General features: G+C 42.2%; 1 protein-coding gene and 1 long non-coding RNA gene across 3 annotated transcripts in view; one reads left to right on the top strand and one right to left on the bottom strand.

Annotated features, from left to right (window-relative positions):
- The first annotated feature begins 2,320 nt into the window (after window positions 1-2,320).
- LOC112644044 (uncharacterized) lies at window positions 2,321-19,342 on the top strand. Its single transcript, XR_003126091.3, has 5 exons — window positions 2,321-2,365; window positions 5,010-5,141; window positions 7,799-8,233; window positions 16,611-16,719; window positions 17,852-19,342. It is a non-coding gene; the product is annotated as an uncharacterized LOC112644044 (long non-coding RNA).
- A 535-nt stretch (window positions 19,343-19,877) lies between these two features.
- The window catches only part of RNF152 (ring finger protein 152), an 80,011-nt gene continuing 72,169 nt past the window's right edge, over window positions 19,878-27,719 (bottom strand). Inside the window, exon 2 of one of the 2 annotated variants that reach the window (XM_035706429.2) lies at window positions 19,878-27,629. In XM_035706429.2, the coding sequence (XP_035562322.1) occupies window positions 26,858-27,469 (612 nt within the window). In that variant the 5' untranslated portion in view covers window positions 27,470-27,629 and the 3' untranslated portion in view covers window positions 19,878-26,857. The remainder of the gene's footprint in view (window positions 27,630-27,719) is intronic. The other variant, XM_049112308.1, reaches the window with a different exon arrangement.

Genomic DNA, 27,719 nt, shown 5'->3' with positions numbered 1-27,719 from the left:
TAGAATTTTGTTAGGAGCAAATGGTATCTTTATTTATCGAAGGGCACTGGTATCTATCACTTAGCTTATGATGCATAACAAACTTCTCTGAAATAGAGGACCATAAAACAACCCAATTTAGCTTTTATTTAGCTCGAGATTCTGTAATCGGCTGGAAGCCTTTTCTGGACTGGCTCAGCTGAGCTCTGCTGGGGCCTCTTGGGTGCTATGGCTAGCTGATGAGATGGCCTCACCCCCTGATGGGTGGTCTAGTGCCCCCGCCCCCCACCCCGGGGATGGCTCATCTCTTCTCCATGTGGCCTCTCATCCTTCAGTCTCCTCCTGGTCTCCTTCACGTGGTGACTGCAGGGTTTCAAAACACAAAGAGAGCAAGTTCCAATGCTCAACTAGTTTCCAAGTCTGTGATTGGGCCACATTTGCTATCATCCCCTTGACAAAAGCAACTCTCAGGGCCAAGCCCAGAGCCGGTATGGGAGGGCACTACTCAAGAGCAGAGAAGGAAATTATAGTGGCATTTGTGCAAAAGATTCATTCCTCTATCCCATTGCTAGGTTTGGATTTTCAGGTGAGACTCCTAGAAATTGCTATTTTATGAGAAGTTCTCCCTCTGATCGTGGGCCCCAGCTGGAACTGTTCCCAGTGATTACAGCCCAGGGAAGACGACAATTTGCTGCCTCACTTCGTGCAGTCTGGGATCTGGAGTTGTGCACTCCTTCCCCTGGATCATGCTAGGTTCCACCTCTGGGGTGGCTTAATGTGGCTCGAATTAAAGTGGCTTCATAGATTTCCTATGCACCCCTAATTTCCACACAGACCACACTCCGGCATCTTTAAGAGAAGAGCAAGACATTTGTGACAGCGCCGTGAATATCTCTCTCCCAAGACTCACACCCAAACTATCTTCCTCTTCCTTAAGCCAAAAGTATCAATGAATCATTGTTAGAACCACATGTCGGAGATTGGAGACCGAATTTACCAGACGTGGGCAGGAAAGAGGCTCAGGAAAGAGAGACTATACCTCCCTGGGGGGCAGCCAGGAGAGTGTCTCAGATTGGACTCCCCCTCAGAGATGAGAGGAAGTACAATAAAGAGAGGAAAGTCGGGGATCCCTGGGTGGCTCAGCGGTTGAGTGTCTGCCTTTGGCCCAGGGATCATCTAGGGATGATCCTAGAGACCCGGGATCGAGTCCCACATAGGGCTCCCAGTGTGGGGCCTGCTTCTCCCGCTGCCTGTGTCTCTGCCTCTCTCTTTCTCTCTGTCTCTCATGAATAAATAAAGGAAATCTTTAAAAAAAAAAAAAAAAAGAGGAAAGCCAGAACAGGTCTTGCGGCACCTTATTTGGAATTTCATAAAATTCATTAAAAATTTTGTTTCAAGTTTGAATATAATTGCCGTGAGTAGCCCCCATGGCGGTGCAAGAGGTAGTATAGGCTGTGGTTAGGAGAGCAGGCTTCCCTCAAGCCTTGCTTCCATCACTACTACCCGTGTGAGCTTGGACGAGTCAGCCTAGGTTAGCCTCACTTGTTCCCTCTGTAGTGGTCATGGTTCTCCCAAGAAACAGAACCGATAGACAGAGATGGAGGCGGAGATCAATTTTAAGGAATTGGCTCCCTGAATTGCAGGGCCTGGCGAGTCTGACGTCTGTAGGACAGGCAAGAACTCTGATAGTTGTTGACGTTGCAGTGTAGAGTCAGAGCTCCACAGAGCACAGGCTGGAAACTCACGCAGGGTTTCTATGTCGCACTCCTGAGGATAATTCCTATTTCTGGGGGTGGGGGGCGTCAGTCTTTGCTCTTGATGCCTTCAAATGGTTGGATGAGGCCTCCCCAAATTATAGGGCATCATCTACTTTACTCAGAGGGCACTCATTTAAATGTTAATCATATCTTTAAAAAAAACAAAACAAAACCTTCATGACACTATCTAGATGAGTGTTTGGCATCATCGCCTAAGCCAGGTTGAGGTGTAAAATTAACTATCACACTATCCGTTAAAGGGAAACAAATAGTATATATGGCATAGAATTGTAATGCAATGAAGCAGATGAAGCAGGGAGGAGGGCTCCCAGCATTAATCTTGGTTATCATTATTCCTACCCATACCCTGTAGAACCAGTAAAGGCTGGTCATCCACGTAAATTAGGGCTATCTAGTTTGGGGAAGCAGAAGGTTTGGTGGATCTATGGCAGATAAGTGGTTTTATTCCTTATAGAACCAGAGCCGGGCATCTGGGGTTAGTTTTAAATTGATGTTTGTTTTCAAAAGAAAAGGAATTTTAAAAGAGCTCTGATCCTTTAAGACTGAACCATTGCTTTGGAGACCCATCACCTAGCAACAGGAAGATAATACCTTCTCTCCTCCAACAGGTAAACCTCTGGCTTATCTAATTGAAATTTCAGGCTTCCTACCACACTCCTGAAAAACCATCAGTTTAAAGGGATCAAACTGTACAAGCCAAACAAAGTCAAATTTGAATATGCTGGTTTTCAAATGGCAGGCTAATGAGATTTTCATTGGGAGAAGAGATTTGAAGCTTTACAGCTCATCATTTAAGTAGCTTTGTTCCATTGGCATTCATCGAATTTCACAAAAAGACGGCAGTAAAATTCCTTTTTTTTTTTTACTCCTGTCTGGGGATCAAAGATAAGTGTTAGAAGCAGAAACAAAGTGTAAATTGTAAGAAAATAAAGAATTATCTAGACTTTTCACCAGGTGGAGTTATCTTTTATTCTTCCCTCCCTGTTCCCTGACCCTCCCTTCCCATGTCCGTTACAAACGCTATCCATCCTACTTCTGCGATGACTGCTCATTCCATGCTTTTCCGTTTCACCGACACTGCCCTTTACAGTGCTCCTGATTGATCTCCCTGACCACACTGTCTAATCCATTCTTTATAGCATTGGCCAGTTTATTTCTTTTAAGACACAGCCTTTCCTCCTTCTATTCTCTGCTCAAAAGTTTCAATAACTACTATTGCTTTCCTTTCAACAGAGTTCAAACTCCTCTGCTTGGCATTAAGACCTTCTGTGATATGACCTCACATTATCTTTCCAAGATTCTGTCCATAACTCTATGCGCCAATTCTAGCCGAACACAAATTTCTGGCCCTGAGCCTTTTTGACTCCACACGTCTATTTATACTACCACCTCTTCAAGTGCCATCTGCTTGAATCCCAGTAGTTCACCTAGGCCCAGGTATGCCACTTCCTCCAAGAAGCCTGCCTTGATTTCCCTTCTCCTAGGCAGTAATAGATTCTCACCTTCAATCACACCTCTCTTGTGATATTTATCACATTTAGAGAAGTCAGTAGGACTGTAGTCGTTAGGTGCCCAATTTTGGAGGCAGAGAACTGGGTGTGAAGCCCAGCTCTCCTGCTTCTTATCTGTGTTTCCTTGGACAAATTGCTTACCTTCTGGGAGTCATAGCTTATGTTTGTCTTTTTGAAAAATGAGATAGCCAGTGGTTGGTGAAAGTTAAATAAGTTAAATCATAGAACGTGCCTGGCATGTCGCTGACAGTCAGTAAACATTAACTCTTACTTTTAAAAAATCACATTTAACCTTTATTATAGTCTATATAGTCCCCATCTCATTCCTCCATTAGGAAATCCTTTGGGGATAGAATCTGTCATAAGCCCACCGTGTTCCTCTCCCCACAGTGCCTGCCATGTATTAATATTTGAAAAAAAAAATTGTATACAAAATCAAGCTCGTGGTGGCCTTTCCTGGGTAGCCTTCCTAAAATGCCCCCTCCACTCCCACCAGCGCACCCCAGTCACATGGTGTCTCTTTACTGGACCTTATTTTGACATGACACTAATTCTCATCGGAGTTAGAGCATATGCCTGTTGTTTTTGTCATACATATACCTTATTGTCTTACCCTCCCCCCCAAAAAAAATGCACTCTCAAAAAGACAAGGACTTTTGTGTGTTTTGATTATTGCTGAATCCTAGCACCTGGATCAGTGTGCAGAGTGGGCATTCAACAAATATTTGCTGAACACATGAATAAGTGAATATCTCCCTTTTCCCCGCCTGCCCCCCCAAGTGGTTTATCTAAATAAAGTGATGATGCCTATTGCCAATTCCTCAAAGCTAGGTTTATAAAGAACAATTAGACTTACAGCCAGATGGTTTGGGTATAGAAGTGTCAGGGGAAGAAACCTGTGATTGGAAATGTGAGGTAGCAATGTCTACTGCTTACCCATTTCTTCTCTGCCTCTCCCGTGGGGCATGTGAGAAGAGAGCATGTCTCTGCTTCCCTTCCAGTTAGGCAGCACCATGTTCTAGAGCAGAAGTGAAGCAGGTCACTTCCAGACCAAAGCATTTAATTATCAGCGTGAGACCCTCTTTCTCTGCCTTGTCACCTAAGGAGATCACGTGTTCCAAGAGGTACAGCCACGGGATGATGGTCCCCCTATTCAGCCTGGATCCTGCAATAGTGCATAGACTGAGTCACCTAGACCCACAAACAACTTTGTAAGAGAGAAATAAGCTGGGTGGTGCTCAGCCATAAGACACAGGGGTTGTTTGTTACTATGCATAACCTAGCTACCCTGACTAATACAAACTGTATTAGAGTGGATTGTATGAAAAGCCAGAAGGAGGGTCTTGGCATTTAGAAACAAACCTATCAATGCAAAGTAGTCTTTCACCGGAAATATTAAGTAACACAACATATGCTCTTTAGTTTATTTCAGTGACCATGAAAATGTCCTCTCATTTTCCTTGATTGTCCTGCATTCTTTGTAGATAAGGTGAATGTACCAACCTTTACTGGACTTCAGTGGGGTCCTTGCTTTGCATGCTACCATATTTACCAAAACCCATGCATCTCAGAACCATACGGTCATGATTCTAACATGAATGTGGATCAATTAATGCTGTACCGTGCAAAGCAAGGACTGCCTGAATTGGACTTTACTAGAAAGCACTGAGCTATAAAGGGACAACACTTTGAAACTCAATTTCCTGACAGTTTTCTTTGCTTTTATTTTTTTTCTTTCCAGAACAAGAATGTTTTTCCTATAAATTACTGTGACTTCTCAAGAACAATGAACTTCACGCACTCTATCTTAATATTGCTGATTGACGTGGTCTTCCTTCTTCATATCCAAACCACCGTTCTTCCCATCACATAAGTAATACCAGTTATTGAGTTATAATCATTATTTCATCATTGATTCATTCAAAATATTGCAGAATTAGTTTAAAAACGAATAGCTGCCATTTTCTTTTCTAAAAATGCCTTTACTGTCTGAGAGACAGCCTCCTTGCGCAAAAATAATAAGGCCGGGGATGCCTGAGTGGCTCAGTGGTTGAGTGTCTGCCTTTGGCTCAAGGTGTAATTCTGGGATCCTGGGATCTAGTTCTGGATCAGGCTCTCCGCAGGGAGTCTGCTTCTCCCTCTGCTTATGTCTCTGCTTCTCTCTGTGTCTCTCATGCATAAATAAAAAAATTTTTTAAATAATAATAATAATAATAAGGTCAATCCAGGAGCCATGAATTCTTCTCCAGGACTTAGGGATGGATTTGCGTCACTCTTTCTGTCCTTTGAGCAAGAACAGTTTGGCCAGAGGATGAGGATGATCCATGTCCACAGGATGGGACAAATGGATTGACTTTCCAAGGGATGAAGTCCATGTTGTTGGCTGCATTAGCACAATACTCTCCACAGCTGACCTCATGAGTCATCTGTTTTGTTTTGTTTTAAAGATTTTATTTATTTATTCATGAGAGACACAGAGAGAGAGGGAGAGACACAGGCAGAAGGAGAAGCAGGCTCCATGCAAGGAGACCGATGTGGGACTCGATCCCGGGACTCTGGTATCGGGCCCTGAGCCACAGGCAGATGCTCAACCACTGAGCCACCTGGGCATCCTGAGTCATCTGTATTCTTAAAGAGGTTCCCAAACCTACTGATTCATTTTTGACACCAACTGAACCCCTGCTGGTGCTAGGAAAATCAGATGTTTTAAGGCATAAAGTCTATACACTATGTCTTACAATCTAGCTTGGGTCTTGAGTGACTGTATCTTCTAAAGTAGAAAGCAAGGGTAGTGCAAAACATTTACATTTGCTGTTTCAGAAAGTCTGGAACTTTCTGTCATGTCCATATTACATATAAAAGATAATCCACGATAAGGGCCAAGGGTTGTATAGGCCCAGTAAGTGCTGTAGGAATGAAGAGCCTCCAAGAGAGGGGATCGGAGGACTGGGTAGGCAGTTTTATTGAGGAGATGAGGCGAAGGGCAGGTGAGACCTGCATCTGAGACAGGAACTCAAATGCCCAGGAGCCAAGCAGATAACATGAGCGAGGGCAGTAAGAATGGGAAGTACTAATGGCTGTGTACAAGCATGAGGCCATGTTCCCGGGCCTTCAGATTTTTCAAGAAAAGTCAGAAATCCATATTTGTAAGAAATGGCCAGATTTTAAAATATTGGCAACCCAGATAAACACAATTGCAAGTCAAATAAAACCGTTTCTGGCAGGATTGGACTGCTGCCTTGCAACTCTCGCCCCAGGTCATCCAGGCAGGAAGCTTGAGAAAAATTTTCTTCTGCTCTCAGCCAACCTTTTGCATTTCGGATGACTCCACTTCTACTGTGTGCAGAATATAGTTAGCGCTGATTAAATTGATATTAGATATAGTGCATTTACTTTGCATAATTCCTTAATTTTGAAGAGGAAATTTCTATTTCCCCCCCTCCACATACATAATTCTGCTCTGTCAACAGTAATTGTCCTGAGCCGCTGCCACACTGGGGAGAGCTGCTGAAGAGGCCTTGGCCGTGATTAATTAAATTCTATTTGCTGAGAGCAAATGGCAGAGTCCTCAATCACGCTTCACGCCTCTTCGGCTGCCTCCAGAGGAAGCTGTTGTCAGGATTATAAAACTGCAACTTTACTTATTTTATTTTTTATTGTGGTAATACATACCCAATATTTACCATTTCTAGCATTTTTAAGCGTACCGCTCGGTGGTACGTTGTAAGCGCATGGACAATGTTGTGCAACCACCACTGCCATCCGTTTCTAGAACCTTTCCATCATTCCAAACAGACACTGTTTACTCATTAAACAAGAACTCCCTGGTCCCCCCTCCCCACCAGCCCCTGGTAACCCCTATTCCACTTTCTGCCTCTGTGAATTTGCCTACTCCTCACACTTCATGTAAGTGAGATCACCCAAGAGTTGTCCTTCTGGGTCTGGACCATTTCACGAAGCATAATGTTTCCAAGGTCCATCCGTGTTGTGGCAAATATCTCATTTACTTTATTTTTTTGTTTGTTTGTTTATTTCCTCCATGTCTCCTCACCACTTTCCCTGCTTTAGTGGTAAATAGATGCAAAAAAGATGATACTTAAAGCATAAAAGCCACCTAAGGATGCATCATCCAGAGCTTTAATTCTCTTAAAAAGAAAGGATCCTAATTTGTCCAAATCTCTGGCTTTCAGACTGTCTGTATTTGAATCCTGCCACCACCATTAACTATTGTATGGCTCTAGGAATGTTATTCAACCTCTCTGTGCCCTGGAATTCCCACATTAAGAAAAAAAAAAACAGGATGATAATAATTCACATATATGCTAATATCCGATGTTAGGTATAATACAGAAGGAGCTACCTATACAGAGCAGCTTTAGTCATTTAATTTTTTGGAAACATAACCAGGGACTGATTGTATATCTCCGTGTGTGTGTGTGTGTGTCTGTGTGTGTGTGTCTGTGTGTGTGTGTTCTAAATAATTTATTTAAATGAGTCCTTGGTAGTGAATGTGGCCTGTTTGCTCACCAGGTGCTGCTCAGGGATCCAGGACTATGAGTGATGGGAGGAGAAGCTGCCACAGAGCCTCTGCATGGTGGTCCTCACGACAGACCCCTGGTCAGGGGGGTCCCATCCCCAGCCATCACACTGAAGTTTGGGAGCAGAGGACACCCCACACAACAGGATAACAGTGGCAACTCTCAGTGGGGAAGTTGACCAAAATATTTGGAAGTTCTTTGAAAGAAGGAAAAGAGAAAAGAAGGAACAGGGCAGGGGTGGGTGGAAAGGTGGGATCTAATCCATTGAACGAGCCCATTCGGCGTTGGCGCAGAAATCATGGCATACCTTTTATCAGCCCCAAGATCATCAAGTTTTCTGATAGTCAAGCACTGTTCAAGAAGCACAGGTGAAAGAAAAGATGCAAGTGAGAATGTTCTCTGCAGATCCTTTATGCAAAGGAACTAGGTAAGATCCCTCCCTACAGGCAGATCACAATCAGGTAGGAGAGAGAGGTCTGTAAGTCAATGGGCTCTATGAGAGTCCCAAGCAGAAGAAGAAAGGTCCATAAGATACCAGGTAGCGCAGAGAAGGGAGTCATGAGCCCTCTCACAGACGAGCAGAAGCTTCCTGGCATCTGTGGCATCAAGTTAGAAAACTGCGTAGTTTCCCAGTCCGACTAGAGGGAGGGAGAGACAGTGTATGGGCAGTTGCATTCTGGGAACGTTTAAAATTCTTAAATGTTAAGCTCTTAATGAAATCCTGGTGGAGCTTAACGATAAGCTGGAGAGGTAGGGAGGGGGAGGAACCAGGAGCCCCGTGTGTGATGCTAAGGTACAGGGACCCTGGTCTTATTTATTTATTTATTTATTGGACCCTGATCTTATTGATGAGATGGACCCAGTAAAAGTTTTCATCAGGAGAGGGGCAGGCTCAGAGATCTGTGGTTTCTGAAAGAACACACGAGCCTTGGTCAAGAGGACAGTAAGTGGGTAGTGGAGATAAAGCAGAAGGCAGGGCCATTAGCCAAGAGTTGATTGGAGTTCCCTGATGAGCATCAAAACCAGGGCAGCGGCCAGAAGAATGTAGAAGAAAAATAAACAACCTTGATACTTCTTTTATTATTTTTTTAGTCTTTTTTTTTAAGTTTTTTTTTTTTTTTTCTGAGAAAGCATTTATTGGGAGCTATGAGAGACTCTTCTAGCATTATTTTTTAAATATTTGTTTAAATTCAATTAATTAACATATAACGCATTCTTGGTTTCAAAGGTACAGATCAGTGACTCATCAGTCTTATATAACACCCAGTGCTCATTACATCCCTTGCCCTCCTTAATGCCCATCACCCAGTTATCCCATTCTCCCCACCCTCACCCCTCCAGCAACCCAGGTTGTTTCCTATGATTAAGAGTCTCTTATGGTTTGTCTCCCTCTCTAATTTCGTCTTGTTTTATTTTTTCCTCTCTTTTCCTATGATCCTCTGTTTTGTGTCTTAAATTCCATGTATGAATGAGATCATATGATAACTGTCTTCCTCTGATTGACTTGTTTCGCTTAGCATAATATCCTGTAGTTCCATCCATGTTGTTGCAAATGGCAGGATTTCATTTTTGATGGCTGAGTAATATTCCATTGTATATATATATATACCCCATCTTCTTTATCCATCCATCCATTGATGGACATCTGGGCTCTCTCCATAGTTTGGCTATTGTGGACATGGCTGCTATAAACATTGGGGTGCAGGTGCCCTTTCAGATCACTACATTTGAATCTTTGAGGGAAATACCCAGTAGTACAATTGCTGGTTTGGAGGGTAGCTCTATTTTCAACTTTCTTTGGAACCTCCATACAGTTTTCTAGAGTGGCTGCACCAGCTTGCATTCCTACCAGCAGTGTAAGAGGGTTCCCCTTGCTCTGCATTCTCGCCAACATCTGTCGTTTCTTGACTTGTTAATTTTAGCCATTCTGACTGATGTGATTTGGTATTTCATTGTGGTTTTGATTTGTATTTTCCTGCTGCCAAGTGAAGGGGAGCATTTTTCATTTGTCTGCTGGCCATTTGTATGTCTTCTTTGGAGAAATGTCAATTCATGTCTTCTGCCCATTTCTTGATTGGACTATTTGTTCTTTGGGTGTTGAGTTTGTGAAGTTCTTTATAAATTTTGGGTAATAGCCTTTTATCTGATATGTTATTTGCAAATATCTTCTCCCATTCTGTTGGTTGTCTTGATTTTGTCAACTTTTTCAGAGTTGGAACAAATAATCCTAAAATTTGTGTGGAACCAGAATAGACCCCAAATAGCCAAACGAATGTTGAAAAAGAAAACCAAAATTGGTGACATCACAATTCCAAACTTCAAGCTCTATTACAAAGTGATAATCATCAAGACAGTATGGGACTGGCACAAAAACAGACATTGATCTATATCAATGGAACAGAATAGAGAACCCAGAAATGGACCTTCAACTCTATGGTTAACTAATCTTCAACAAAGCAGGAAAGAATCCAATGGAAAAAAGACAGTCTCTTCAACAAATGGTGGTAGGAAAACTGGAGAGCCACATGCAGAAGAATGAAACTGGACCATTTCCTCACACCATACACAAAAATAGACTCAAAATGGATGAAAGACCTAAATGTGAGACAGGAACCCATCAAAATCCCAGAGAACACAGGCAGCAACCTCTGTAGCCTCAGGCACAGCAGTTTCTTACTAGACACGTCTCCAAAAGAAAGGGAAACAAAGGCAAAAATGAACTATTAGGACTTCATCAAAATAAAAAGTTTTATATATATATTTTTAAGTAATCTCTACATCCAATTTGAGGCTCAAACTAATGACCCCGAGATCAAGAGTCATGTGCTCCTCTGACTAAGCCAGCCATGTGCCTTTAATTTTTTTGGCTATAGAGCCATTCATTTAATAGGCATTTAATGATCACTCACTGTTAACTGAAGCATTTCATTATTACATGTTATATTTTTAAGCATTTTGAAACCTTTTCACAAGCATTTTTACCATGTTTGAGCCCCAGAGTAACTATGCAAGGTAGTTGGTTCTATCGTCCCCATTTTATGATGCAGAAACCGAGGTCCAGAGAGGTGAACTGATTTTTCCCAGGTGACACAGAGAACTAGCTGCAAAGCCTCAGCTAAGACCCAAACCTTACCCCGAACCACATGTACTCTCTGCTCTCCACCCCATGACATCAGTAGCTCAAAACCATTTCCCTGTTTACGCATCCTCAGAAAATGAAAGTCTGTTGGGCAATGGGGTTATTGGTCAAGGGAATGGAAAATTTCAAAGAAAGCCAAAACTTTTAGTGAACTGTAGAATTCTTGGAGTCATCGATCTAGATACAAATGACCCAGCAAATGGGAAGGAATGCAGGGCTGTTTCTGGTTTGTTTTTGAATTAAGTGGGGAATCCACTTATCCATTCACACAGCTCTGGCACAGTTAATAACAAGGATTTATGAGGTGCTTGACAGGATGCCTTTGCCTACCTCCCGGGGTAAAATCTGTAAAATCTCTATGTTAGATAGAAAGGCGGATGGGGCCATGAAGACCTGTCTTGATTGCTAAGGAAAACCAAAAAGCATTTGGTGACCCATTTAGGCTTTAATTTGCTTTCAGACTTCTCCACCATCTGTGGATGCCGGGGGGTGAGCCTTGTTTAGCCCATGAACACACATGGCTTCTGTTTGGTGTCTCCGTTCGCCTGTGTCCCAAACATGAGGCCTTCAAAAAGGCAAAGTCACCTCTTCTGTCTCTTGATAAGTTCGTCATGTATTTGTGGCTCCCAGACCTATTTGTTGAAAAACATTTTCCATTCAGAGTTAAATCTGGCTGATTCCACCACTGTATTTATATGGCTGTAAAAAGAGATTAGTCCTGCTGTAATAATTTTTTTCCACTTTGTGGGCAGAGAGGCCCATTCAAAGCCACAATGTTTCCCACTTTCATCAAACTCTAAAAATGACAGATAGGCTCTGGGCACAACCCCACAATCACCTGGTAGGGGGAGCAGCCTTAAAGAAGGCGACAGTGGCAATCTTTTCCTGAACCCCCATGAGAGAGGTTGCCCACACCTCAAGTCTCAACCCAAATTAGAGTCAACCCGACTCGTGGGAAAAGATTGTCTGGAGAAAAAACAGAAATCACCTTAGAAATCACCTAGAAAAGTGATCATCAAGTTCATTTCTTCTGTAGAACTCCTTTTTTTTTTTTTTTTTTAAAGATTATTTATTTGTGAGACAGAGAGAGACAGGGATAGCGAGAGAGCAGGGATGAGAGGGAGAAGCAGGCTCGCCACTGAGCAGGGAGCCTGATGCAGGACTCGATCCCAGGACCCTGGGATCATGATCTGAGCTGAAGGCAGATGCCCTAACAAACCAAGCCACCCAGACCTCCCCAGTAGAACTCCTTTTAACCAGGCAGAAATATATGAAGGACTGGTTGACACTGACCCACTGTCCTCCCCTTCCTGACCTCCCCTTAGCCGGAACCAGCATCTTTTCTTTTTTTGCCTTGAACCTAGGTTGAATGATCTGCCCCCAAGCCTTCCCCTTTGTGAATCACAAGAGACCTCCAGAGGCCGAGCCCAGGCCTTTGCCTAATGGTTGGGGGGCGCCTCCCCTGCCTCTGGGACCCCCCTCACTGCCCTGCAAGGGGCACCTCTCTGCCCCATCTTCACTCAGGGACCTCTCTCTTCTTGTTGTGTATGTCAAAAAAAAAAAAAAAAAAAAAGGCAAGCAATGTGAACATAAAATGTCAAGATCAGAGAAAACTGCAAGACCAACCTGCTTAACCAAGCATTTCTGGAAGGGAAGAGTCCTTTTGACTAATGTTTTCAGATGGTTTTCTCACTGTCCATTTATCACTGGTTCTTGTTTGCCAATCCCAAGCAGATCATTTATATGTGCCCAGAATCCCTGGGTAATGGGCATGCTGTAAAAATAAATAGAATAAATAAATTAGTTCCTGAGCTCCTCGAATAAATCCAGTTGAATTAAACGCACCTAAAGTCACTCAGTCTTGAAGAGCAAAGTGAAGACTGTAATGAAACAGGCTTTTTGTTTGGGAGAAAGGGAGACAAGGGGAAAAAAACTTCCCTCAAAGGCATGAAAAAATTTAAGAAACAAAGGGAGTCATATTTGCACAGAGAGGTAGTCATTGTTATTTCCTAGAGGCTTTGTCTTCCAATTGCCTTTTACTAGCCTCAATTCACTTTGCATTTCTAGAACATTCCATTGAAATTTGAATGCAGGTCTTTTCAAAAGTGGAGTCAGTGGCAGTCACCTGACAGTTATAGATATATCCAAAGAGCAGGTAAGATTGTTTACCTCAAAAAATTACCCCTCTGAAAGGAGGAAGTAGCCCAAATTTCCACATTCCTATTGTCTTTCATATTATGAGATTTATATATTTTAAAATAAGAAAGCTTTACTAGAATGTGCATGCACGTCCTCATCCTCCGTTGAGACCTCACAGCATACCAGGCACTGTTCAAAGGCCTTTATTTCCATTAAATGTTTTAACCCTCACAACAACCCTGTAAATCATGTAGTATTATGATCGTCTCCATTGAAAAATGAGGAAACTGCTAGTTTTAAGTTTTTATAGAGGTCACCTGATAGAATTTATTTTAGAAGGCAAATAGCGAAAAATCACCTAAGATTTAAAATATATTGTACAATTAAGGTAAATTATATTTAAAGCAGACATTTGACATCTATGCCTATAAAAGTTGATATATTCAAGTTGACTTAAATTGCATTTTTTTTTTTAAGATTTTCTCACCGGGAAGATAAAATATCACCTTGTAATTTGGATTATTTTCTACTTGAGCATATGCAGTGTTTCCTGAGCCCCTACTGTGTGTGGAAGACTGTGCAACTGTTGGGGACAGTTCCAGTCAGTACTCATCACCCTCACACACACTCACCTATGCACACTTTTGCTCACCCACACTCACATACTCATTCTCACAACCCCACTCTCACGTAGTGATGTACACTCATGCTCATGCTCACACATCCATGCTCATGTTCACATACCCACAGTCACACACATACTCACACCCATGCACTCACTGATGCACACACACTCATGCTCACATACACGCATGCTCATGCTCACACTCACATACACACACTCATACATCCATGCTCACACTCACCTATTCACACTCTCACACACACAGTCACACTCACACATATCCTCCCTTCCTCCTCAGAGTGGAGCCCAGGCCCAGGCGGCGGAGGCCGCTCAGAGCAATAGCCTCCTTACATGTCCCACCGCAGTGGCCTCACCTGTCTGTTCGTACTCCCAGCCCTGTCCTCGTCCCTCCTCACGCACACAACACACACCTCATAATTAAATACAACAAAATACAGCATGGTCCTGTAGGCCAGTGGACTATGGGGAATGCACGACATCTGTAGATAGTCAAGTGAGACATGACATCAGTTAATTCTGATTAACAAGTGAAGTCACCAAGGCAGTCAGCCTCGAGCGTGAACGTTTTGAGGAAGAGGAAATGACTGTATTGCAGGAAGACAGCTGAACAGGAACAGCTCATTAAAATGGGCTTGATGGGCAGGAAAGAGAAAGCAAACTATTCCCCACAGCAGTAGCAAGAATCTAAGTGCAGAAAGTGATGAGATCTGCAAAGAAGAGAATCCCAACCCCCGGGTATTCCAAAACTGGCAGTGCATCCGAACCTGACGGAGCTGAGATATCCCAGCAGACGAGCTGACTCACATCCTCATTCATTCAGCAAATACGCACTGAGCCTTGATCGCTCCTCTGAGTGCTGGCGGTGCAGTGGTGAATGCCAGGCACAGATAGGTCCTGGTCTATCAGGGGTAAATCCAGGGCAGGATTAACATGATCCTTGCTGTCAGTGGTACCGTGCTCAAATTCTCTTGAGGGAGACTTTTCCCATGTAATACCACATCCACTAATTCTGCTTCTCCAAAATTTACATATTCAGGCTATCCTTTTTTTTTTTTTTTTGAGATTTTACTTTTAAGTAATCTCTACATCCAACGTGGGGCTCGAACTTACAACCCCAAGATCATGAGTCACATGCTCTACTGACTGAGCCAGCCAAGCATCCCTATCTTTTCTTTTCTTAAGCAGAACACCATTTTCCAAAATTATATAAACAAGTCATTTTGAAATTAATAATAGTTTCCATAAAAATAAAAGCCACCAAGTATCCGCTTTGGAAAAGGCTAGAGGAGCTGGGATGAAATTTGAGAAAGTGCAAAGCTTCTACTTTGGAATGAATATTACCCTTTTGATGGCTGGGGGATGAGACAGACTAGAATGGGGTAAAATAAAGAGCATTTCTTGGTTGCCTGATGTAAATCTAGGAAGGAGGTTTGATTTGTCCTAAATGGCGAAGAGCAGGGGATGTATTTTAATAGGGAACTTAACTGCACAGTGGGCCCAATTGTGTTTAAAGTATAAATAAACTGATAGAAATCCATAGAAGCATACATTGTCCTTATATTGCTTATATATTGAGTATATTGAAAGTAATTATTACATGACCGCCTGAGTGGCTCAGTCTGTTGTGCGTCTGACTATTGATATTGGCTCAGGTCATGATCTCAGGGCTGTGAGATTGAGCCCTGCATCAGGCTCCATGCTTAGCAGGAAGGCGGCTTGAGAATCTCACTCCCTCTCTGCCCCCTCTTCCCCAACACCCCCCCGCCATGCTCAAACACACGTGCTCTCTAAACAAATAAATATTTTTTAAAAAGTGATTATTACAACTATTAATTTCATTCCATGAAATTTACATTTCTATTAAAATGATAAAATAATTATTTTTTATTTATGTGTTTTGCATGAATTTGTAAATTCCTTTATTTGTTTGCCTAAATCCTCTATGCAGCAGTTCTCAAAGTATGGCCCTCTGCCTGCTGCAGGGCCAACAAATCCTCCCAACAGGTTGCCCTTGACAATCCTAAAACTTTTTCTTAAGTGCCTGAATGAGATCAACTCATTAATAACTGTCTACGTATGTTTTGCTACATTTGGCATTTGGTATTTTTAAACTGAATTAGTGCTTTTTTAGACTTTAGAGAATTTAGGCATGGCTCCAATTCAGTATTTTACTAACACTGCAGGCTCCAGTTGCATGTGTGCATATGCAAGTAGTTAGATTCCTACAATTTGGGGGAAGGATACATATTAATTATCAGTACTGCCTTGAATAATCATGTTTTTTAATTGCTGCTCTTCTTGCTTCTTAACAGCAAATTATTGTTAGTTTTGTTCATCATTATCAATTTAGTTTGTTGTGAGTTGTTTTTAACCCCATAGCATGTAGTAATGAATATTTATGAATTTTTAGGCTATAATTTTCCAAAATTACTCTGGTATGTATGCACTGTGTTCAAGTGTGAATCATCCATTCCTTTATTACTAAAGCAGATGTACACATATTTCCCCCATAATTTGCTAATATGAGAAATTTCATCAGTAATGTGTGTAGTGCACGGAATTTTAGCATGCAGTTTACAGTATAACATGAAAGTAAATCTAATACGAGCATTGGGTTTACATTTACGTCTTAAAAAAGGGAACATATGAGTAATGATTTAATCTTATTAGATAAAAATAAGCACTACATATGTATATTTGGGGGGGGCATCTTTTGAATAACCAGAGTAAGACAAAATTGTGAATCATTATTCAAGGTCAATAGTCTCCAAATTGTGTTTTACCAGATGTTAATAGGTGTTCTGCAAACGTGGATTCTTTACTCACATAAATTGGGAGAAAGTGATATCTATTATGTTTTATTATGTTTCCTTTTTCCAGATTTGCAAAGCCCTTTAGCATATTGTGATGGTGAATTTTATGTGTCAACTGGGATAGGCCTTGATGCCTAGATATTTGGTCGAACACTGGTCGGGGTGTTGCTGTGAAGGTAATTTTTAGATGAGATTAACAGTTAAATCAGTGGACTTTGAGAAAAGCTCATTGTTCTCCCTAATGTGGGTGAGTCCATGCAATAAGCTGAAGACTTGAAGAGAAAAAAATGCCTCTGAGGATGAGGGTATACTGCCAGCATTTTGCTTTGGACTCAAGCTGCAACATTAACCCTTCTCTGGGTCTACAGCCTATGGCCTGCTCTGAAGATTGCCAGCTTCTACAGTCACATGAGCCAATTCCTTAAAATAAATCCCTTTATAGATACATATATGAGTATGATAGATTTATATAGCTATGTGTATAAAGATACATCCTATGGGCTCTGTTTCTCTAGAAGACATGCTACACATGCTAAAGCCTTTAAAAAGTTCTACAATTAAAAAAAAAAAATCCTCGTTTAACCCACCGTTTTCCTGGTTTATTTAGCCACAAAGCATTTTCACATAATACTTACAACTATCTCAAACAGAGCTTGGGCAAGGCTTTTCCCAAGACTTGACCTCCCACAGACCTGATCTGTAGCCTTTGTCGGCAATATCAGACCCTAAACCTGTTCGATGCAGAAACTAATAGCATAACTCTCAGAACAAAAGGCTGGAGATGGCTTTTGCTTCCACACCTGGCCCGGAAGGAGGGAAATAGCCACATTTTGCGGGCACAGGGAGGGGAAATATTCATTGTGGAACTGGTTCCACATAACGGTGACGCCTGATGGAAATAACTACTGGTGGAATAGACCTCATAGCTGTGCTTTTGTAAAATGCTCTATTGTGGATATTTCTGGGGATTGGCGAGTCATACCAAAATATCATCAATTACAGGGCAATGTGGCATAAGGCAGGGCACGAATGGCAGGGAGCCTGACAAGAAAAGCCGGCTCTGCCTCCCTAAAAGGCATCACGCCTCCTCTGTCTCTTATTGTTCCTTCTTAAATGTGTTTTCATAACTGGTCCTCACTGACCCCAATTTATCCTTCAGATCTTATTCTAGAAGCCATTGCCTTTTCTGACTAATCCCTTACCCTGGATCCACCAACCAGCCTGCCCTCTTCCCTGTTACGTGCATTCAAACACCGTGTCCCCCCACATTGGACATAAACTGTTTATTAATGCCTGTCTTCCTTACAGGACTGTGAGGGCCAACAGGACAGGGGCCGTTCCCATCTCATTCATCTGGGTAGCCCTAGTGCCTAGTGGGAATGCTGCATGAAGGAACGCATGACCTGTGGAGACCTTCCTCCTCTCTGGTTTCCCAGGTGAGTCTATATAAATTATCCTTCCTTTGTAGCCCAATGGGTGTACTTTCCTCTACTTTGATTTACCTCCAAAGATCTTCACTCTTTCAACCTTTAAAAAAATCTGTGCCAAGAGTCCATGAAAGGTTCACATGTATGTGTGCACACACATAATAGACATGTGCACACACGCACACGCATGCACATCTCTACATTCACTTACTCTTGCAAATAACAATATATTCATTTATCAAGCAAAGTAGTGTTAAAGTGATGGGGAATGCCAGGAACAGGCAGGAAGAATGAGAGACTGAATCCAATTACGGCTATATTATTTTCTGGGTCAAGCAGGATTGTGCAAAAGTCTTCAAACCTATAAAAAGAAGAGCAGAGACTCAGTCTGATTCCAGGGCCAGTTCCTTCCCCCCACCCACCGCCCAGCTGCCATTTACCCCAGCCTAGTGGTGCTATGCCATGTACACTGAACATGGGTATTTCTTCAAGAATTGTTATTGGAAACAAAAGCAGTTGAGGAAGAAAAATAATGCATTGGCAGATAAACAGGCTTTCATCTCCAGAAATCAGGCCGAGTATTTGGAGGGGACACATATGCAACGACTGAGAATGAGGGTGGCACGCGGTGGACGCCAGGCCCTGGCTCCAAGGACTCCCTGTGTAGCCTCCACCATCCCCTCTAGACCTTCAGTTACTCACACGCAATATCCTTTTGCTGGGAGGGGTCGAAATGGCAAAGACCTTGGAGCTGACATAGACTCTCCCACCCCCTACTTCTTGCAACCCTACACCCAGAGACAGAAAACATGTGCTATCCAAACAGTCTCATCTGAAGAGGTTGCCAATGTGGGCACCCCCAGGCAAGATGTGCAAGCAGGACTCGCCTGTGGTCCCCTCCCATTCACCCCAATTCCCACGAAGTCTAAAGAGAAGTCTCTAGATAAGGCTATAAGTACACCCCAGCCCTGACATGGCAGGAGCTGAGACCTGGAAAAGCTAAGGTATTTAATAAATGCTGTAAATGCCTTTAGCCTTTCCAGTTAACTCCTCCAGCTGAAAGAAAAGCTCAAGCACCAGGAAGCAGTTATAAGGGAATCCCTCCCCAACCCACACACGTGCCCATTTACCCCAGCACCGGGAAAATCCACACAAGAAATTCTAAAATATGCCAAATAAATTTCACATTTTCAAAAATCTGGACTCCCTAATACAAAACTTGCTTTTTTGGTACAAGAAATAGATTTTGAATTACAGTAATCTCACACTTTTAAAACTATGGGGATTATTTTTTAATTGCCAGACAGAGCCAGGTCATGCTTATACTAGCATTGCATGCATGATCAGATCATTGATAACCCTTTAATTAGGATTAGGCCACTAGCTAAACTGAATTGAAATTCATTGCTGTAATCCAGTTATTGAAAGACAGGTTGATTTAAAAAAAAAAAAAAAAAAAAGGCTCTCCCAAACACTCTGTCCCACTGATGAAAACACATATTGAAGGATAACTTTCCAGATTCAGAGCCAAGAGGCAGATCACACTGCCTCTCACTACACAGGGGCCGCTGTGAATTGTTCTACACGTAGTACAATGAGATGGTCCACCTGGGGTCTGACGCATCCAATGCCATTTCTAAACAGTAGAAGGAGAAAGGTAGGGCCACTGGAAGCCATGAAAACCCAAGTTGCAAAACCATGCTTGGGCTTACTCATTACAAATGCGTTCTTTGGCTTCTCAGAGAAGCCACTTGAAGGTCACCTCCACTTAAAATTCTTGGCTCAGGAGCTCCGTGTTGCTTTATTACAAGTCTATTAAAATTCTTAGAGTAGCTGATGATGAAAATTCTAGCCAATTTTTTTTTCCATGAAGTAGGAAGGAAAAAAAAAAAAAACCAACGCGTGAGTCTATTTGAAATCGTTTTATGAATTTTAATCATAGCAAATGTGTTTTAACAGTAGTCATAAAATCAACATTACCACATATACAAAGGACAAGACACCAGTTTGGCATACAAAAATACCATATATTAAAATTGGGTTCATTGGAAAAACTCAGGACTTGCTAAGACACCATCTACAACAGAGAGAGCAAGCAAGAATGCTTTTAAGACATTCAGATTTATAAACAGCAGCTTAATATCCCCCTTACAAAGTCAATTATTTGGCAACATTTGAACAATATTTTCTACACAGCCCAGCAGCTCATTTATCTGTAGGGCTATTTGGCCCTTTAAAAGAAAAGCTCCTAAAATAAATAATCCACATACTTGTAAATGAAACATGTCAAGGACTTGAGTTAGCCTCTAGAGCAGCATTAATCTAGCCATTTGACTGGAGTATTAGGTATCAAGAGGGCCGGGGAACCCACCAGTGGGGCTGGAAGAAATGGCGGGAACCCTGTTCACCAGCTGCATGGCTTGGGTTGGGGAGTTTGTACCCACCCCAAGCTGAAACCAGCCTCCCCACCTGCAACTGTCAAGTGAGGCAAACAGGAATAAAGAAAATAGAAGAAATGACAACAATCAGGATTGAAAAACGAAAATATTCTTGAATGAGTCTTCCAATACTATTGACCTACTCAGTTGGGAAACATCCACAGGCAGGGGCACTGCATTTCACTGGTAAGAGGGTGGTATTAGTTTGTAATGACTCAGCAACCAACTCTAGAGCGTCTAGTGTGCAGAGAACGCCGGGGGGCCTCCTTGCATTCTCTCATCAGCTGAACCCATTCCCTATGTCTTCAACTGAAACATCTGGAATGGAATTTGGCAGGCTGTTCTAGAAGGACCAATTGTGCTTGTCTACATTACTCCTAGTCATCCACGACGGCTCTTTAGCTCCTATATATTTTGTCTTAACTTGTGATCCCATTACAGATTTCTCTCCTTTTAGGCAAGTATCTTCTTACTGTCTTGGGCACATCTGCCTATCTATTTTGCTCTAGACCTGAGGCCACATCTCCACTGCTCCCAGACAGAATTTTTCTCTCCAGTTGTTTTCTGAAGCTTGGTGCATGGCAGCAGCTATTCTTGTCCTCCCACGATTTAAATACAGATGACATAGATTGAGGTTGCTATTTGCTCCTCCTTTAAGGGGGCATTTTTTTCCCTCTTATCTCCTCCTTCCTACTGCCCATGCTCCTTTACCACCCTCACATTCAATTGTCTACTTCCAGATTCTCAAAAAGCAAATGTCAAATTAAAAATTGAACATTCCTTGGAACTCTTGTTAGAATAACCCAGTAACTCACAGGGAGAATACAGAAAACTTGCACATGGGCTACTAGCCCTACATCCCATGGTGATGAATTTAGAGCAATGTTCTAGAAGAACAGGGACAACTATAAGAGAGCACCCCCAGAAAAACAAAGAAAATGCATGCTGTTGCAGACTTCAAGAGACTCCTCTGTACTCTGCCCCAAATATTACTGATTGTCCCTAAAAAGATCATAATATGAATAGTATCAAAAATCTTAGACTAGAATAATAAAAGTCCAGCTAACGAGATGAGGGTTTTCAAGCACCACTACATCATAAGTGAGATATACATAGTGGGATACCCCAGGCAGTGAATCCTGAAAAAAAAAAAAAAATACAACAACCCATTGGCCCAACTGTGCAAGGAAACTTGTGCAAGAGTTCAGGAATAACGGTACTCTACCCATGATGCTTGAGCAGAGTCAAAAAACAAGCCGTTTGGAAAATGGAAATTAAATGCCCCACCTATTTATGCTCTTCAATCATCAATGGCTTTCCAATAAAATGTACACAGTAGAACCCACCTTTTCATATGTTTGAAGTCTCAAGAGTTTATTTATATAGACATTCCCAAAGGTGGTTGGTTTGATATAATGTATGCAACCTATAGCATTTGTTAAGAAATTAACATCTAAAGTTAACATTATATAACCCACAAATTGGAAAACATGACTAACAACATTTTTTACTTGATATTTAAACTCCTGTTACAGCTAAGTCGTGTGTGTATCTACATGTCTATACCTATGTGAAGATATAGATATAGATCTCTATACAGGGAATCATGTCAGAAAAAAAAAAAAATCAATGGCTTGAATTTCCACTTCTTTTTTAGAAGTATTTCATGCTTAATAAAATTTAACTGATCTTCATTGCCTTTGAGATAGATTACTATTTTCAACAGTTACTGAATTATCTTGATTACTTTGTTCTTTTTTGGAGCTTCTCTTTTGGTAAAGGTTACCTTGTAAGTGACGTTTTACTGGGAATGACAGAAATGGCAAGGAACAGTCTCTTCTTCCAGGTCAAGGATGATAGATCAACTGACTCGTGACACTTCTTATGTGGAAACAAAACACTGATTGATTGGCAGCATCATTCTTTTAAGAGAAGATAGAAATTCAAACCTTTTCGATAGTGCTCCTCTCATACCAATAACCTCTGGACCTCTAAATTCCTCCTGAGTCCAAAGGAAAACTACCATTCTGGCAAAAATATATATATATATATTAATAATAATTTCAAAAGACAAGCTATAAAGGTCATGCCCACCGACAAGTTCTAGAAAAAAAATTTACTCAATTGGGCTAAATTGAAATGAATGCAATGTTTACATTATATTCAGAAGCAATGAAAAACAGACCAGCCAATTTTGACACAGCACAGGATTTCAGATAAAGCAATGGGAACTCTTCAAACCAAAATCTAGACTAGAATACACACCATACAGTCAGGAAGAGTCTCATCTTTCTATGAAAATATATCACAAACCAAGTCTTCTGCTTTCCTTTACTCACTTAAAAAGCAGTTTTAGTAACTTTAATAACCCCAAAGTCTTTAAATTCCATGGGCAATGTTTTTTAAGCCAAAAAAAAAAAAAAGCTTCTGTGCAAGGCTGCAAATTTCCAATTCGTTCAGTGATAAAGGGATAAAAGGAAAAACCAAACAAGACCAGAACAGTGTCCAATCTCACTCTAAAAACAGTACCTATGTTATTATAGTCTGGCATCTGAAAAGGGATGCCCACGTATGCCCACACCAAACACAATGACAAGCCAGCAGACTTCAAGGGCAAACAAAAACCCTCTATGAGCACTGCAAAACATGCCTGCTTTTACATTTCACACCTTACTGATGCAGTGATGAAGTCTGGGGAAGATGCTGGAAGCAAAGAGGAATTTCATTAGGTGCTTTTTTTTTTTCTTTTTTTCTGTAACATTTACTTTTTGGCCGTAAGACCCTAGACACAGTTTCACAGTACAGGTCATGCATAGCTTGCAAGTCAAACGTTTTACAGCTACTGTCTAACTACTATTTTTGGACAACAGATTCACATGCAGCTAATGATCCCGGAAACGGGGCTTCAGAAAGCACTCTTTAAGTTTCACTGACCATTCTTTGACCCAAAGTATGTAAGTAATAACCCCAAAGGGCAACAATGAATTTTTATTGTCATACTTGAGATCATATACTTTTTAAGCCCAGAAAGGATTTTTCAGCCAACTGCATGTAACTAAACCACAAACTGTCTTCCTAGCCTTATTCCATTAACACTGATGCTAGATTCCCCTGCACAACCCTCCAGAACCCCATGGTCCAATATGGTAGCCACTAGCCATGTGAGCCACTATGTTTAAGTAACTTAAAATACAAAATCCACCTCCTCAGTCGTACTAACCCTGCTTCAACTGCCCACTAGCCAATGTGGCCAGTGGCTACTATATTGGACAGCATAGGTTATAGAACATTTCCATCATCCGAGAAAGGTCTACTGAACAGACTAGATCTCGAAGGCTGCACCAGCACATGGGTTAACCTTCAAGGGACCTACTCTGAAGTCATGCAGAAGATTAAACTTAATTATATTCTCAAAGAAAGTACCTTTTAGCTTTCTAATCATAAAGTATGACTGAAACTGAGAACCAATTTGCCTTTTCATCACAACTTATGCCCCAGGTCATTATATGAAAATTTCCCAAAGACAACGCTTTTCGATAGCATACTTGGCTCTACTTAACATATTGAGCATTCTCTTGTTTATGTCAAGATCATTAATAAAGATGAAAATTCATGCTTCTTAAAGTTAACTATTTACACAACACTCATTGTCCTTTACATAAGGGGGAGGAGGGAACCAATGGTGTGCGATTTTAAAAATTCAAATCACATCATTTTTATTAAATGTCTCTATTCGTCTTTTAATCAACCCTCCTTTCATTTCCCAGAGAGGTAGATGCTAACTAAAAGGAATATGTATATATATTAAAACCAACAACAACAACAAAAACCCACACAACCTAAAGCAATAGTTGAGTCAGTAAAGGAGTAAAGGGTATGCATCCACCCTCCAAAGGCTCACAGTCCGACAGAGATGTCAACAGGCATAAGAAGGAGCAAGAGAAGCTTTAATGCAGTTCTCATCTCCCTTTTGTTGCAGAATTTCAAGGGGCCACCTACCTCTGTGGGCCTCCACGGGCTCATGTACGAAACAAAGCCACCGGGGAATGCTTTCAGCTCTGACTCTGTGCTTTCAGTTGTGATTTTTTTCACTCATGTGCAACTGTGAATTCCGGTTGATTGGGTCACTGGACTTTTGTCACACGGGGTAGATGAGTTGTTCATGTTGTGAGGAAATGCCAGAAGAGGCCAGAGCAAGGGGATGCCAGCTAACAGTGAAACAGCCAGTCGACAAAAATTCTATCTGTAGGCTGAGGTATGACACGCACACACAAACACATGCGCACTTACATGTGTGCACAACGGCGCACCGTAAGAGGCAATGTACAGGTAACTGGAGGCAGAATGCATTTAAACAATATTTCTTAGGTCAGTAAGACTCACACAGGAAATTCTGATCTTGGTATTATTACTACCTTAAATTGAAAATTCAAGAATGTATCACAGAGCCGATTAATTTTGCACTGCTCACCTGCAGCTCTAGCATGGGATTGTTTTTAAGTTACGTGGACATTTTTACTCTACAGCTTTGCACTAAGAAACACAGGGCTCTACAGCCACACGCATTAGTGTCTACATCTAACCTACTTAACACACAGAACTCGAGGACATACTACACTACAGGGCCAGTCACTTCATACTGTACATAAACAGATGCAGATATCATTCACAAAATTAACTCAAATATGGCCTGGCTGGAAATTGCAAAGGGGAAAGTCTATTTGAAATGTAGCATTCTTAATGCAACATTTTGGTGATTTTTTTTTTTTCCTCCAAGAGGAATAGAAATGAGGTCAGACATGCATCACGGCAGCCTGGCAGATTTTGAGAAGTTGACACTAACCCAACAGTATATTATGTTACGTAATAGAGGATAGTATTCAGCTAATATGATACCTAAATTATTAATACCAAATAAATCCTAGATTATTTGTTGTATAATGCCCAATAGCTTACACAATAAAATGGCATTTTAACCTAATTTCTACTTTGAGCTTTCAAATACACTTGCTTCATGAATTCCATAAAAGAAATTGGAGGAGAACTGTAAAAGCTCACAGCTATTTCTGAATGCACACACATCCAGGCACAGGAATTTACTGCTTAACGCCAGCAGATCTTTCTTCATGAGCATCTGTAGGCCACTACACATTTAAGAATATTTGAGAATTTATGATGAACTGATCCACTTAAATTGGGAATGTGAGTTGTTGGTTTACCTTGTCACTTTTCTCAATAAAAACATTTTGAAATACAAGAGATCGTCTCACTTATACCAGCAAGAAGAGGAAACTAGAATCCTAAACGGTTTAATTCTCACAGCGCGACATCTTTCGAAAAGTAATCATGGACTGTCTATTAAAATGTCAGTCCGGGTTTGTCATCGACGAACAACACTCATTTCTACTATGACACCTCCAAACCGGGACAAAAGACAGAGTCTTCTGTTACTTTCCATTTGTGCCTCACAGAACACAGGACTTGAATACACAGAAGAGGAGCAAATGTTGGAAGTGACGAGTGGGTGACACTTCACGGAGCGGGTCCCGGTGCCCAAGAGGTGGCCACTGTGTCAGACCCTGGACTCATTCGGGCCCACAAAGTCTTACTCCTGGGATTCTTCTGAAAAGATTCAAAACCTGAGGTAAATCAAATGACACACACGCACACACACACAAATACACAATATTTACATTTAAAATCCTTATCTCATGAGATGGCTTGAGAAAAATTGGCATATAGGGTTCCTGTGGGATTAGGTATTTCTCATGATTACTCAGTTTATTGCTCCCCCGTTGGGCTTTCAGTTTAATAAACACGTAGCGAGCTCTAATTACAAGGGAAGAAAAATGAAGGTGTCTAACAAAACACAACACACCGGGAACACTTGTTCAAACATTTTCTTCAAAAAAAAATGACAGTCCACTTCACTTACTTTAATTTGGGTGCCATTCAAAAGGTATAAAAAGCCTTAGCAACTAAACGAGACTGGATTTCCATTAAAAAGGGGAAAGAAACCAGCACTGCATGTCGTCGCTGAATTTTTACATGGATTCTCAGGTTTAATTCTACTTGTATACATAGCATCTTTGTTTTAATCTACCACATTTAGAGAAGATCACATTGTATGCACTTGCACGGTTTAACGTCTAAGTAGAATACGTCTATCTCGTAACATGATTTTGAAAAATCAGAAATTACAGTCCATTTAGTAAATGATTATGAGGATGCATGCAATCGTCTTCGAAGCTGTTGCCACCAACACTCAGAATGATTTGCCTGGTATCCTGTGGAGACCTCACGTCTGCCCTCTGCTAATCAAGTGGCAGCCCCGAGGCCAGCGCTGGCACCAAATGATCAGCGTCGCCCCCCTCCTTCTCGCTGCGATCCCATCACCAACACCTGCTCAACCCCTAGTTGGCACCCACGAGAGACTTCGGCAGGCCCGCTCAGCCACAGGATATCACAGTGAAGCGCTTAGAAATGCAAGACATGTTGTGCAGCACGATGCCCAGGAGGAAGACCAGGACGCAGGCCACAAGGATCACAGTGCACACCCCGGACCAGGTGGAGCTTTTCGCCGCGCCCCGCCTGTCTGGCTCCTCCTCCGCCGCCTCCTGGGGCGGCCCCCCCTGCAGGGGCTGCTGTTCCCCGGGGATCGTCACCACCGTGACGGGCTTCTGCTGGCTCCCGGGCAGCAGGCGGCAGCCCAGGTCTCCGGGCAGCAGCGCTCGCTCTTTGGCGATGGGCAGGGGCAGCATGTAGCACCCATTGCTGGGAAGTTTGATGAAGACCGGGGTGTGCTCGGACGCGTGCGGGATGGCGATGACCGCCAGGACCTCGGGGTCGTCGGGGAGCTGCGACACGGAGAAGCCCGGGGGCAGCTTGGTGATGCCCCGGCACCACGGGCATCTCACGTCCTTCTGGCTCGTCCTCATCTGCTGGAGGCACACCGAGCAGCAGGTGTGTTTGCAGTCCAGCAGCTTGGGCCTTCGCCGGGGGCTGTAGTAATTGAAACAGATCTGACATTCCAGCAAAGAATCTTGGGAGAGCGTCTCCATCGTGGCCGGGTGGCGGGGAGGCCAAGGCCAAGGCCAAGGCCGCCGGAGGAGCTTGTTCTCAGAGGCCGGCAGGCCCACACCCTCCTCCTTCTGGTCTTTCCGCGGTGGCCGGGTGACCCGGGAGCTCACAGGCACAGAGCATACTCAAGTGTGTTCATTTCTGAAGAAGACAAAAAAAAAAAAAAAAAGGCAGAAAAGTTAATTATTTCCAACAAGCTCAGATGTCAGCACATCTGATGGGAGTTCAAAA

This window comes from Canis lupus, chromosome 1 (assembly GCF_003254725.2).
Source record: "Canis lupus dingo isolate Sandy chromosome 1, ASM325472v2, whole genome shotgun sequence".
Classification (NCBI taxonomy): Eukaryota; Metazoa; Chordata; class Mammalia; order Carnivora; family Canidae; genus Canis; species Canis lupus.
Note: the sequence above shows the minus strand (reverse complement) of the source record. Positions and strands in the feature narration are given on the sequence as shown.